At 43.6% G+C, this 13,180-nt stretch overlaps 1 protein-coding gene across 1 annotated transcript in view; it reads right to left on the reverse strand.

The window, feature by feature from the left end:
* Nucleotides 1-1,594: 1,594 nt before the first annotated feature.
* MOGAT2 (monoacylglycerol O-acyltransferase 2) overlaps nucleotides 1,595-13,180 on the reverse strand; it is a 32,208-nt gene continuing 20,622 nt past the window's right edge. The window contains exons 4-6 of the mRNA XM_020809689.3: nucleotides 11,806-11,980; nucleotides 11,037-11,236; nucleotides 1,595-4,167 (exon numbers count right to left, since the gene is read on the reverse strand). Coding sequence (XP_020665348.3) covers nucleotides 4,013-4,167; nucleotides 11,037-11,236; nucleotides 11,806-11,980 — 530 coding nt within the window. The 3' untranslated portion in view covers nucleotides 1,595-4,012. The remainder of the gene's footprint in view (nucleotides 4,168-11,036; nucleotides 11,237-11,805; nucleotides 11,981-13,180) is intronic.

The following is a 13,180-nucleotide window of genomic DNA, read 5'->3' on the forward strand; positions in this document are numbered from 1 at the left end:
AACATTGTTTTGGGCGACAATGCTCACTGTGAGTAATTCTGGGGGTAACTTTTCCAAGCTGTGTCTACTTAGTCACGTCAAAGCATCTTTTCCCTCACAACATCGGCCTGTCCCACCTGGTCTCCTCAGGTTTTACTTCTCTAGGTTGCTACACCAAGAGAAGCAAAGAACGCGGTTGCCAGAAACGGTGACTTCTCGGTGGTGGCCCCATCCTTATGCAATGGGCTCCCGGTACATAAGCCCCTTGACCATCCTTTAAGAGGACGCTCAATACCACCCTGTTTCAAGAGGCATTCAAAAGCATCCTTGCTTAAGCTATTTTATGTGTGTTTCTAGCGTAGCAGTCATTTTGGGTTTATATCTGTTGTTTGGTTGGAGAAGGTTTTTTTTAATTCAGACATTTAATGTTAGGTGGATGGGTGGCTGGACTGCTGTTAGCATGGTATTTCTGCTGACTGCTTAGGGTCTTGCTTTGCAGTAAATTAGTGGCATATAAACACTTTTGATAGATAGATAGAGAGAGAGAGAGAGAGAGAGAGGGACGGACGGGCGGATGGACGGACGGACAAAAATATAAACACATTAAATAAATAAATAAATAAATAAATAAATAAAGAAAGAAAGAAAGAAAGAAAGAAAGAAAGAAAGAAAGAAAGAAAGAAAAAGAAAGAAAGAAAGAAAACATATTAACAAACACATCAAAGAAGGAAGGAAGGAAGGGAAGAGAGGAAAGAAAGAAAGAAAGAAAGAAAAAGAAAGAAAGAAAGAAAGAAAGAAAGAAAGAAAGAAAGAAAGAAAGAAAGAAAAGAAAGAAAGAAAGAAAGAAAGAAAGAAAGAGAGGGAGGGAGGGAGGGAGGGACGAAGGAAGGAAGGAAGGAAGGAAGGAAGGAAGGAAGGAAGGAAGGAAGGAAGGAAGGAAGGAAGGAAGGAAGGAAGGAAGAAAGAAAGAAATAAAGAAAGAAAGAAAGAAAGAAAGAAAGAAAGAAAGAAAGAAAGAAAGAAAGAAAGAAAGAAAGGGAGGAAGGGAGGGAGGGAGGGAGGGAGGGACGAAGGAAGGAAGGAAGGAAGGAAGGAAGAAAAAGGAGCAAAGGAAGGAGGAAAGAAAGAAAGAAAGAAAGAAAGAAAGAAAGAAAGAAAAAAGAAAGAAAGAAAGAAAGAGAGAGAGAGAGAGGAAGGAAGGAAGGAAGGAAGGAAGGAAGGAAGGAAGGAAGGAAGGAAGGAAGGAAGTTGGAGTACAACTCCCACCACCCTCTAGCCAGAACTGCCCGTGGTGACACATGATGGGTTTTCAAGTCCATCCATGCCCAGAAGGTCACCGACCGCCTTCTCTCCCTTCCTGAAGACTGAGCCAGCCCAGCAAACCAGACCTAAAGGCAGCAGTTGAGCTGAAGCCTCTCCTGGCCTTGTGCTATTCGAGGATTTGGCCGTGAGGCTGAAGAGAGAGCAAAGCCAGGAGTGCTCCTGGCCACACACACTCAATCTTCCTGCTGGCCTGAGCATCTCCCGAAGCTTTATTTAAAGCCCAAGGCAGGGAGCTATTGATAGCCTCTGTGCTTGGCAAAGCACACCATCGCTCAAGGGGATTACAGGGAAGATTACTCAAGGAACGTGTCAGAATGCCTGGAACCTCCCTTGTATTGTCTTTTCATTCTGTTTCTACTCCTTCGAACATAGGAAATACGGGCAAGGACAGAAGTTGTTTCCTTTGCAATTCCATTGCAGCTCCCCTGATATTTTCGTTGAGTAGAAATCTTCAATTTTCACTTTCCTAGTTCCAGGGAATGAATGGTCTTAAGAGCTCATGGCAAAATTGCCCATCCTTGCAACTTTTCCTTGCTGGTACGCGGTTCCTGGAAAGCACGCTGCCTGAGTCATCAGGCTTGCAAAGGAAGTCCGTGTTTAACCTCTCGCGGGCCAATCACAAAACAAAGCATAATTTGCAAACTAGTTGAAGCCTAGCTTGACATTTGCCCCTTGTAGCCCCTGTTTGTCTCCCCAAAACAGAGAGCTCACGAAGGCAAACAAACAAACAAAAAACCTTTTCACACACTGCCACCAGTTGATTTCTTTACCAATGTACTTTACTTAGGAAATACAAAGGTCCATTCATCACTGTCTTTTGAATAAAACAGGTTTATTGATTACAGATGTTTCTATAATAATTCATAAGTATCTTCTTCAGGTTCATCAAGTGTCAATAACAATCTTCTATATTATCTTACACTCCTCAGACTAAATCACTCCTCAGATTTCCAACTATCTCTCTCTCCCCCCCCCCCATTCAAACTCAGAGCTAGACTGTAAACTAAACTCCTCCTCTCTGGCTCCACCTTTTAACATCTCTAGTGGCCCCACCTCTCAACCACATCAGCATAGAACATGAATACCGCATGACTTATTTAACATAAAAAGGGTGAACGCCACCATGCAATAATGGGCTCAAGCTACGGGAAGCCAGATTTAGGCAGAATAAGAGCTTTTAGAAGGAAAAACTGCCTAACGGGTTAGGACAGGACAAGGAAACTCATGACCATGGGAGGTGGTGAGCCCTCCAATGCTGGAGCCCTTCAAGGGAAAGTTGGACCACTATCTGTCTGATCTGCTCGGATTTGGATTCCAGCCTTGAGCAGGGGGTTGGAGTCGATGGCCCTGTAGACCCCTTCCAACTCCCTGATTCTGTGATTCTACGACTCTGTAAAGATCTTGAGAACCAATTGTGTCTAAATGTCCTGAGATGGATGAAACCTTACATCCACACTTTGAGCAGATGCTCCAGGTTCTCAGCTTCCCATCATGGAACTGCTATTCAACTGCCAAAATTAGGGAAACAACATATATCCAAGACAATTTGGGGGCTGTGTGTTCTATTTCTTTTCTTTCTTTTTTTTTTGCCCCCCCTCGCAACCTCCAAGCCCCATTGTCGGTAACACCCTGCTGATTAAAGATTCCTGAAGGATTCAGAAGCTGGACTTGCTAATGATATTTGCAGGGTACTAACAAAACTATTACTCAAACATGATTTTTTTTTGTCCTACTTGTGGACTACATGGCTATGGGTTTTGTTGCTTCAATCCTCCGCAGTCTTCGTCCAAATCCAATTGCTGGTTCTGATCATGTTTGATCTATTAAATTATTTTTGGAATGGCTTAGTCAACATTGACATAGATCTCACAGATTCAACCAATAGGCTGAGACCCGGCTGGGGCTACCAATTCGGTTCAGGCCCTCATTTTTATCTCTACATTGTGTAAAACCTCCCCCTCCTCCAAAGTTTGACACTTCTCAGATCCAAATAGAGTAGGATCCCCCCGTATCCACGGGATCGGTATCCACAGTTTCACTTATCTACGGCCTGAAAACATTTAAAATATATTAAAAAGAAAAACCAGAAATATATATATTCCCATGATGCAATCACCAGAGCTGGACACTAGTGGGAGCCAGAGACTATGCTATATAAGTGGTTCACTATTATCCACGGTTTTTGTCATCCGTAGAGAGCTTGGAACTGATCTGCCACAGATACGGGAATCCTACTGTGTTCAGAAAAGGACCATATCTCAGTAGATTGGATCCAACAATAACCCCCCACATGCACAACAGCTAGTTTACACCTCATGCTACAGTATTTTGCAAGAAGTGAAGCCAAAAATGTTGTCTGCTTGTCCAACGCCTTGCAACTGAGAAGCCTGACATCTGCTAGAGCAGCTGTTTTCAACATTTTTTTTGCCACTGCCCTTTTAGGAGCTCTTCCCAGCTTCCAGGGCCTCCTGTCAAACAAGGGGAGCCTTTGGCTGTGGGCAAACAAGGATGAATCTGTGGCCCCCTTCAAATTTGCAATTTGCCACAGCCCTAGTTGGGCATGGCCGTAGTAGAGAACAGACAAGGGACATTCACATTTCATAAATCTTTGCATGGTTGCTTGAAGTAACAGTCATGGTAGGAACTACATGTTTACTTTCCTTGGATCCAACCCAGCGTGGAAAAGGGAGCCAAGGCGAATCATGGGGTTTCATACGAAAGTAAGGTGCTGCTCCTCTGGAACATTGTACTTCAGTTTATGGTCTTCGAAAAGCTTACTCAGTTCTTCCATGTATACCTGATGCAACTTGTCCACCTCTTCTTCACTGGCGTTGGGCTTCTTTTCCACATGGATGGGCTTTCCAACTTTGGTGTGGAGAGGGGCAGAAGGCAAGCAAGAGGATTACTCATTCGTTCGTTGGGTGAATTTGTTTGTATTTCCCCCCCCCCCAAGGGCTGGCATCCAGGCTCAACCAAAGGCCTTTTAAATGGCACAAGACTTTCAGATCCCTTGAACTTCAGCCCTCAGAATTTGCTAGGAATTCTCCCAGACAAGATGTTATGGGCTTTAGCCAAGAAACCAAAGTCCATACTGGAATTTTCAATTGAACAGAGGTAGGGAATGAAGGCTCTAACAGCCATTATCTTCTCTAAAGAGGAAAGAGGAAATGAGTGGATTAAGCTCCTTGGGAGCCTAAAGGGATTAATGGATGTGTGTGTGTGGGGGGGAGGTTACGAGAGCTTAATGGGCAGAGAAACCTCCCAGTCCCCTAATCTATTGCAGCTCCCCGGAATTCCCACCCATTTCCCTTTTTCCCCCCTTCTGGTTTAACAAATGGGGCACAAGGAAGCCTTTCCCAACCTTCTGTGTTGGACTATGAGTCCCATCATCCCCAGCAGCAGAGCTACTGACACGACACAACAACAGACCAACATGCTCTAAGTTACTTTCAGCAAGCTGGCACCCTCCAGATGTGTTTGACCATCGTTCCCATGGTCCATTAGCCATGCAGCTGGATATAATGGGATTTCCATCTGACATCCTGGCAGGGTGCAAGCTTAGAGAATGACGGTCGACACAAATATAGTCACAAAATCAAGAAGATTCCATTTTGGATTCTCTAACTCTGGCGACCCCAGTATAGACTTTGCCACGTCAATGTATGTGGCTTAATAAGGAAGAGGAAGCCAAATCAGAGGAAAACTCTTGTTAGCAACGAAGCCAGAAGCTGTAAGATTATCTCTCCTCCCTCTCAAGCTTCCCGTTAATTGTATTTGTTAGTCAATAATGGGCTGCCCTTGTTTCAGCCTTGATTCATCTCATTAAGTGTCCTGTATTTACAAGGATTGGCGAAAGTTGTGCAAAACCCCAGAGATGATCCAAACAAGCTATAAAACAATTATGGGTAATTGCGGCCTGTCCAATCCCATCAGAGAGAAGGTGGCCTTACTCTCTTGAAACGGCCTTTTAAAATGAACTGCTCAAGAAGGAAAGGCTGAAGTTCTCCTGCTGGGTTGGATTACACCTTGTTTGCAGTCCTGGAAACAAACCTTCAGTTTTCCACAGGATTCCAAACAATATCTGCTAGGAAAGCTGACCCAGTGTTTTCACGTACAGTGGTGCCTCGCTAGACGATGATAATCCGTTCCACTGAAATTGCTGTTTAGCGAAATCATTGTCTAGCGAAAAGCATTTCCCCATTGGAATGCATTGAAACCTGTTTAATGCGTTCCAATGGGGAAGAATTGTTGTTGTCTAGCGAAGATCGGCCATAGGAAAGCCACTTTGCAAACCGCCAATCAACTGTTTAAATCACTGTCTTGCGAACCTTGGGTCCCGATAACACCTGTTTGTGAGTGTGGAGGGAGCTGTCAAAATCGTCGTCTAGCGAAAATTGGTTTGAGAAGCAGGGACCAAACATTGTCCGGCGAAATTCCCCCATAGAAATCACTCTTTTGCGAATCGCTACAGTGATCGCAAAAAGTCAATGTCTAGTGAAAAAACTGTCATGCGAGGCGCCACTGTAAAGACAGGAGCCCTGATTGTTTGGGAGGGCGATAAGCCGTAGACTCCCGACTTTCGACTGTTTGCTCTACAGCCCTCTCCCTTTTAGAACTTTTGCGACTGATTAGAAAGGAACGTTTGTCGTTGGGGAAAGCTGAGTAGCAACTGTGAAAAGCCAGCCTAAGGAACACTCTTGTTATTCTAACGTTGTTATTTTAAAACTGAGGTTCTCACATCCTTTACAGCACAAGCATCCACGAAATACCAGCATATCAAAGACACGGCCACCACAAGGTTAAACACCCACTGACTATCTTACCGCCAACCATGATCTCTGTATTTTGATAACTATATTTTGATGCCGTGTGTACATGCTTACTTTTATTGTTACAGCATCAAGCCATACATAAAACAAAATTGAATGGAGAGCTTCAAGTACTGACATATACTGCAAAATGGCAAATCAAATAAACAAAAAGCAATAAAACTACGAATATAACAATATAAGACCAATGTCTAAGGGTTTGGGTAGCTATTCTGGCTACTTTGGCATGCCGCCCAAAATTTCGCTTCCAGTTCCGTAGTAGTCCGATTTTGATCAGTTAACAATTGGTTACAGTAGTCCGAGTCGGATTGGCTTGTCACGTCTTTTAAGAGAGGTGTAATATCGTTTCCTCAAATCTTGTTATGCCTGTTACATCTGAGCATCATGTGTCTCACCACATCCACAAGGGCAGAGTCTCTGTTCCCTCGGGATCTTCTTAAATCTGCCTTCCAATACCGCTGAGGGAAAGGCCTCGCATCTAGCCAGAGTAAAGGCTTTCCTAAACTTATATGTCTCAAGCTGTGATAAATAGGCCATGGGGAGCAAGCGATATTTGTCCGTATCTATCACTCTAAAGTTGGGGCATCTACTAAGATCTACCTATCTTTCCAAGTCCATTATTCTCTGTTTAAGGGCTGGTTTTCGCTTCATCCCATTGCATACTCAATATTGCCCATAACTTGCAATTTGTTTAGGATCGCTTTCAGCCACTTCGATTGAAAATTGTCCTCTAGAAGTAGATGGGTTAATCCCTGTAATTGAACATTTATTTTCAGCCAATACTGAAGGGAGGCTAGTGTGATTTTGGCTACCATTGTTAGTCAGCCTGTCTCTAAACGAATTTGTGCATTCCTTACACAACTTGGAACTTCAAGAATTGCTCTAAGGAATTTAGTCTGAACCCGCTCTATTGGGTCAAAGCAGCTAGATGGAAGCCCTATAAAGGTGCCGTAGAGCATCTGGCTGAACACCTTTGCTTGAAAGAGTTTTTGGGCTGCTGGAATATATTGACCCCTTTTGGAATGGTAGAACCTTAAGATGCCCTTTGCTATTTTTTCCCCCTTGGGGAAGCTGCATATTGTATATGAGCCTTTCGGGCCATACCTAGATATTTATAACAGGAAACCTGTTCAAGAGATTGCCCATTTATAGTCCAAGACCTTTTCTTTTGTCTTCTACCAAAGGCCATAATTTTTGTCTTTTGATAATTTATTTCTAATTCCTTCATTTTGCAGAGGTCTGCAAATTTCTTAAGGGCTCTCTTTAGGCCAATTGGATTTCTTGCTAAAAGCACAGCATTGTCCACATAAAGAAGGATAGAAATGTCTTTGATATAACTTTGGAGGGTGGAGACTAGGAGAGTTCAGCTATTCGACTATGTCGATTATGTATAAATTAAACAGAGAGGGGGCCAGTAAGCAGCCCTGTCTGACTCCTCTATAAGTGTTAATCAGTTCTGTTAAATTTCCTTTCCTATTGAGCCTAACCTGGAGGTTGGTATCGTCATGTAGCACATGCAACAATAGAACTAATAGTTTATCTATTGAGGTGGCTTCTAAATTGGCCCATAGTTACAGTCTTGAGATCGAATCGAAGGCCACTTTCAGAAATGTGGCATATAATGAGGTTTGACCCTTTGACGCATATTTCTCTATAAGGTGTTGGATAATGAGACAATGGTCCATAGTGGATCTACACTCTCTAAAACCAGCTTGCTCTACAGCTATCCTATTTTCTTCAGCCAACCAGGTCTCAAGTTTATCCTGAAGATGCCTAGCATATAGTTTACCACATATGTTTAGGAGACTAATGGGGCAATAATTTGCCAGCTCATCTCTTAGTCCTTTTGTGAACAGAGGTACTATTATTTCAGTATTCCATTCTGCAGGAAAGAGGCCCGTAGAGTCGATATGTGTAAATAATGCTGCAAGGAAAGGAGCCCACCAGTCAATATTCTCTTTGAAGAGTTCCAGGGGTGAACCGTCTGACCCTGGTGCTTTACCTATTTTCAGTCAGGCAATATGGGATATAATTTCCTCTTGGGAAACTGGAGGCCAAATCGGTAGAACTTCAAATTCACCAACTGAGACTGGTATTGGAGGAAAGTCTTTATAAAGCTGATTATAAAAGGCAACACATTTACACTGGGAGATTGGAGGATCAATTTGGCAAGGGGTTTTTGTTTCTTAACAGTAACCAATCGCCAGAACTTAGAAGAATTTTTCTGTTTCGCAGCTAGAATTACTTCCACCCATAGCGAATGAGTATAGTCTTTTTTTCTTTTGAGATGCCATGTATAAATATTTGCTTTGAATTGTAGTGCTGGAGGAGACTCTTGAGAGTCCCCTCGACTGCAAGGGGATCAAACCTATCCATTCCAAAGGAAATCAACCCTGAGTGCTCACTGGAAGGACAGATCCTGAAGCTGAGGCTCCAGTCCTTTAGCCATCTCATGAGAGGAGAAGACTCCCTGGAAAAGACCCTGATGTTGGGAAAGTGTGAAGGCAAGAGGAGAAGGGGACGACAGAGGAGGAGATGGTTGGACAGGGTCACCGAAGCGACCAACATGACTTTGATCCAACTCCGGGAGGCCGTGGAAGACCGGAGGGCCTGGCGTGCTCTGGTCCATGAGGTCACAAAGAGTCAGACATGATTTAACGACTAAACAAAAACAACAATAAATATTTGTCACGTTATATCTCTTTCTCTGATGTCTGACGAAGTGGACTTGTCCATGAAAGCGCGCATTAAAAAATATATAATAGTTGGTCTCAAAAGTTCCAGCACATTCTTCTCTTTTTTATTTTATTTTGGGGGGGGGGGGTTATGGGTTTTTTTTTACTTTTGTTTTGTTTTTCTCTCGCTTCAGTGAGGCTTTTTTTTTTAAATTGTCTAATAAAGATATCACCTGCTCTTGCATTTGACTTAGCGAATGTGTCAAGAGGGAGCACAGAAGCGGATGGAGACAGGAAAATGGGACAGAAAGAGTAAGCAAGGGAAAGGAGAATATAGGAGGGAAAGGCAAAGACAGCTGAAGAGAAGAGAAGGAGGAAAGCAAGATGGTGGAAGATGGAGGGAAAGAAAAGAGGAGGGTGGAATCAAGGATTTGGAATCGTCTGAACCCCCAAATCCTGTTTTAACATTAATACTCGTGGAAAGGAAGGGTTTGACTTAAGATTGCTCACTTTCAACCATTTTTGGGGAAACCAAATAAGTCATAAGTGTGAACATCTACTACAGCAGGACCCCCTTATCCACAGGATCGGTATCCACTGAGTCACTGATCCACGGTCTGAAAATATTAAAAATATTAAAAGAAAAATCCCCAAAAGATATATTTCTAGTGGTGACATTACCATAACTGGCCAGTAGAGGGAGCCAGGACTATGCAATGCTCTGTTGTTTTAAATGTGTTTTCGTACTGATTTTATTACTGTTTTAAATGTAATGCTAGTCCAATTCTTTTTAAGTATTTGTATACCTACTGATTTTTAGCTTCTACATATTGTCTTTTAATTAAGTAAGCCACCTTGGGTTCTTTTTAAGAAGAAAGGTGGGGTGGATGGATGGATGGATGGATGGATGGATGGATGGATGGATGGATGGATGGATGGATGGATGGATGGATAATGCTTGGAACTGATCCCTCGTGAATACAGGAGTCCTACTATATATAAACAGTAAGATGTACCATCCCCAATTTTTTAGACTTCAACTCCCCGAATTATCCAAACATTTTCCAGGCAGAATTCTGGGAGTTCCAGCTCAGATGCACACATTTTCAAGATACTGGCGCACACCTATATTTCACCACAGGCCTTCTTCCACTATAGAAAAAAAAAAACGGTCCTGGCGCTTCCTGGGAGGCCTAGGTCTGCATGGGAGGTGCAGTTCTTTGGAACTGTCCACTATGGAGCCTAACGGTTAGAAAACGACACCTCCCACAAAGACACAGTCCTCCCAGGAAGCACTGGGGCAGCTTCCTTTTTGTACAGGAAGTAGGCCTGAGACATCCCGGGAGATAGGCCAAGTTCCAGGTGAGTCAAATGTAGGCATCAGCTCCTAGAATTCTGCCCAGGGAATTCTTGGAGAAATCTGGGAATTGGAAATTTCACAGAAAAACAATGGTCACACTCCTAATATTTATTTATTTATTTATTTATTTATTTATTTATTTATTTATTTATTCATTCATTCATTCATTCATTCATTCATTCATTCATTCAATTATTTATTTATTTATTTATTTATTTATTTATTTATTTATTTATTTATTTATTTATTTATTTATTTATACCCTGCCTATCTGGACTATTTGCCCACTCTATTCAACACAGAAAGAGGAACACTGATTGTTTGGGAAGGTCGGGTGGTCTTTCAAGACACAAACAGGAGCCCTGATCAGTTGGGATGGTCGGTGGTATTTAAATTAATAGACAGTATCCTTCTCGTATATCTCAGCGTATTTTACTCACACTCTTTATCACCGGTCAGAAATGGCTGCTCAGCCTACTTGCCTCCCATAACCGAGATCTTGAAAAATACTGCTTTTCCTTGCTTGTTCTCAGAAAGGTCATGGCTATCAACTCTTATATACCCATTTACTGAAACATCTGGGGCTGTCCGAAGCTATGCAACAACCCGAGGGAGAATAAGATACTGGGATGCAGTGATAACCTTGCGGGAACTTAGAACAAACAAACCTGTGGGAAGCTACCGTTGCACAAAGCGTGAAGCCTCAGAACCATCCTGGCCATCCTGGTGTTGGCCCTGGAGCCTTTGGCGGTCCTTCGGCATTTTCTCACAACCTTCTTTGTGCCTGTTTTGTTTTAGAAAACCTCACCGACCGCGGCCCGGTGACAATCCTCCCCACCTCTGGAGCCCAGTGACTAAGAGCAGACTCACCCACGGTACAGATTGGCCGCCGGTAAGGAAGCAGGCCAAAACTGTACTGGAAGATCCCTCGGGCGTGGAAGAGAGGGAGCGAAATACCCATGTACTTCTGCAAGAAATCTTGGATACACCTCAGCCAGGATCCCTTGGGGTTCTCCACTTGATCAAACAGCTCGTTCTCTCCAAAGGAAAAAACAGGGACCAGTCGGATGCTGGAGGCCAGGGAAAGGAAGAAGGAAGAGGTTGCGTCACTATAATTTCTGCAGCAGCTCTGTTACGGCGTCTGGACAATGACAGATTTGGGTCCAGGAACAAAACCAACAACACAACAGCCTGGCTATCTGTAGCCTTAAGCAGAGCCCATTGCACGACTTCCATCACACATGTGTTAGAAGGAAAGCCTATGAAGAAACTGATTATGTGCAAATGGTGGCTGGGCAAATAATGAGTCAGGTACACCGGATCAAAACGGGAGCTCTTTAATCACCACAATCTACCTTCTTTTGCAAACTGTTCTTTCATTCAAAGAGATGTCTGGTCCAGCTGAAGACTCCCACCCACATACCCCGAGCAGATTCAAGGGCAAGCAAGAGGTCCCCCAGCGACCATCTTCCCGATTCAATTAAGATGCACAGCAATCCCATTTAGATCCTTAAAATCGTCTCTTGATTTTGCTTCTGTCCCTATAAAACTAGGCTACACAAGCCTACTCAAATCAATAGAAAGTCCTGTCATCCTTTTTGGGGAGAGGGGGGAACTGGCTGCCTTCCCTACGACTCACCCATGCTGCAGGGCCAGCCGGACAAACCCTTTCCGGTTTGCCAGCAGCAGCTTATACGCTCCCGGCCGGGCGTCCAAAGCTTCCTGCGCTCCTCCTACTGCGATGGTGAGGATATTCCCACCTCCTGGCTTCCTCAGAATGTAGTAAGCAGATTCCTTGTCGGAGGTAACCAACCCTGGGTAAGAAATGTAGGAAACATGAGCACAGACGCCTTGATCTAAGAGTAGAGGTCTGTACGAACTTCTGGCTCAGAAGTTCGTGCTGGTTCGTTTAGCGGCCGAACAGCTGTTCTGTGCTCTTACGACAACTGGTCTTCCGACCTTGCACCATAGAGGCTTCTGCGGTTTAACCCACAGCACCACCACATCCCTTATTTAAAAAAAAAAACTAATTTGAAAGCTAAAAGGGCAGGAGCGATTCAATTCAGGTTTTGTGTCATCGGGCCGAGAAAAAAATTATTTGAATTCGTCCACTTTACAAGTGGAACAGTTCTTGTGGTATTTGACCATGGAGCCACACTCTAATACTGGAAAATCAAAAGAGCTGTAACTTGTTTTGTTTTTGCACTGACGTCTGTGAATCACAGACATATAGGAAGCCCTAAACCGGAATAAAGCTGCCAAATTTTCACCAGCTAGCTTCAAAGATTTTCATACCAAGCACAGTTGAAGTTTGCTTTCGAAAACAAACAAGCCTTGAGCAATTTGTGCTCCATCTGATGTGATAATTGCACAGCCCGAGACCCTGTTCGGACCGGCTGTTTTGGGTGAGGGGTGCATTGGACTACAAAGGTCTGTTGAGGTCAGTGGGGAGGGGGGGTGAGGAGTGATGTTTCATTTAGCCCACTCTTCCGATCCAAACCGCAAACAGCCTCTTGTCAGTTAATCACTTCCCCTGATCATCTGCGGAGGGTCAGAGGAAGTGAAATTATTATTTTCTTTACATTGCTCCTTTCTCCCCCTGTTAGTGCTATTCTGTTTTCTTCCTTCCCCACTTGCTGCTTCCTTTCCCTCCTTCTCCCCCCACGTTCTCTTTCATGGTGGCAGTTGAAAGCCGAGATTCCTGGAAGCTGCTATGTCCCAGCTAAATAGGCATTACAACGAGTAGCGTTGCCAGACGTCCAGCAAAAGGAGGACATGTCCTCTTTTTTAGCCTAATGTCCTCCGTCCAGCTGGCAAAGATAAAAACCTTTAAAATGTCCGGCTTTTATATATTTTATGTTATAATTTTGGATGAGAAGAGGTGGCTTCCTGTAGCCTGAGCCCAAGATGACGTGTTCTGCGCTCTGGAAGGATCATGAATAGATCCTGCCCCACCTCTTTTCCAATTCAAATTATGCCATCAAGGTTCCATATACCATATAAATGCCATGGTT

The sequence above is a fragment of the Pogona vitticeps genome, chromosome 3, assembly GCF_051106095.1.
Source record: "Pogona vitticeps strain Pit_001003342236 chromosome 3, PviZW2.1, whole genome shotgun sequence".
In the NCBI taxonomy this organism is placed as follows: domain Eukaryota; kingdom Metazoa; phylum Chordata; class Lepidosauria; order Squamata; family Agamidae; genus Pogona; species Pogona vitticeps.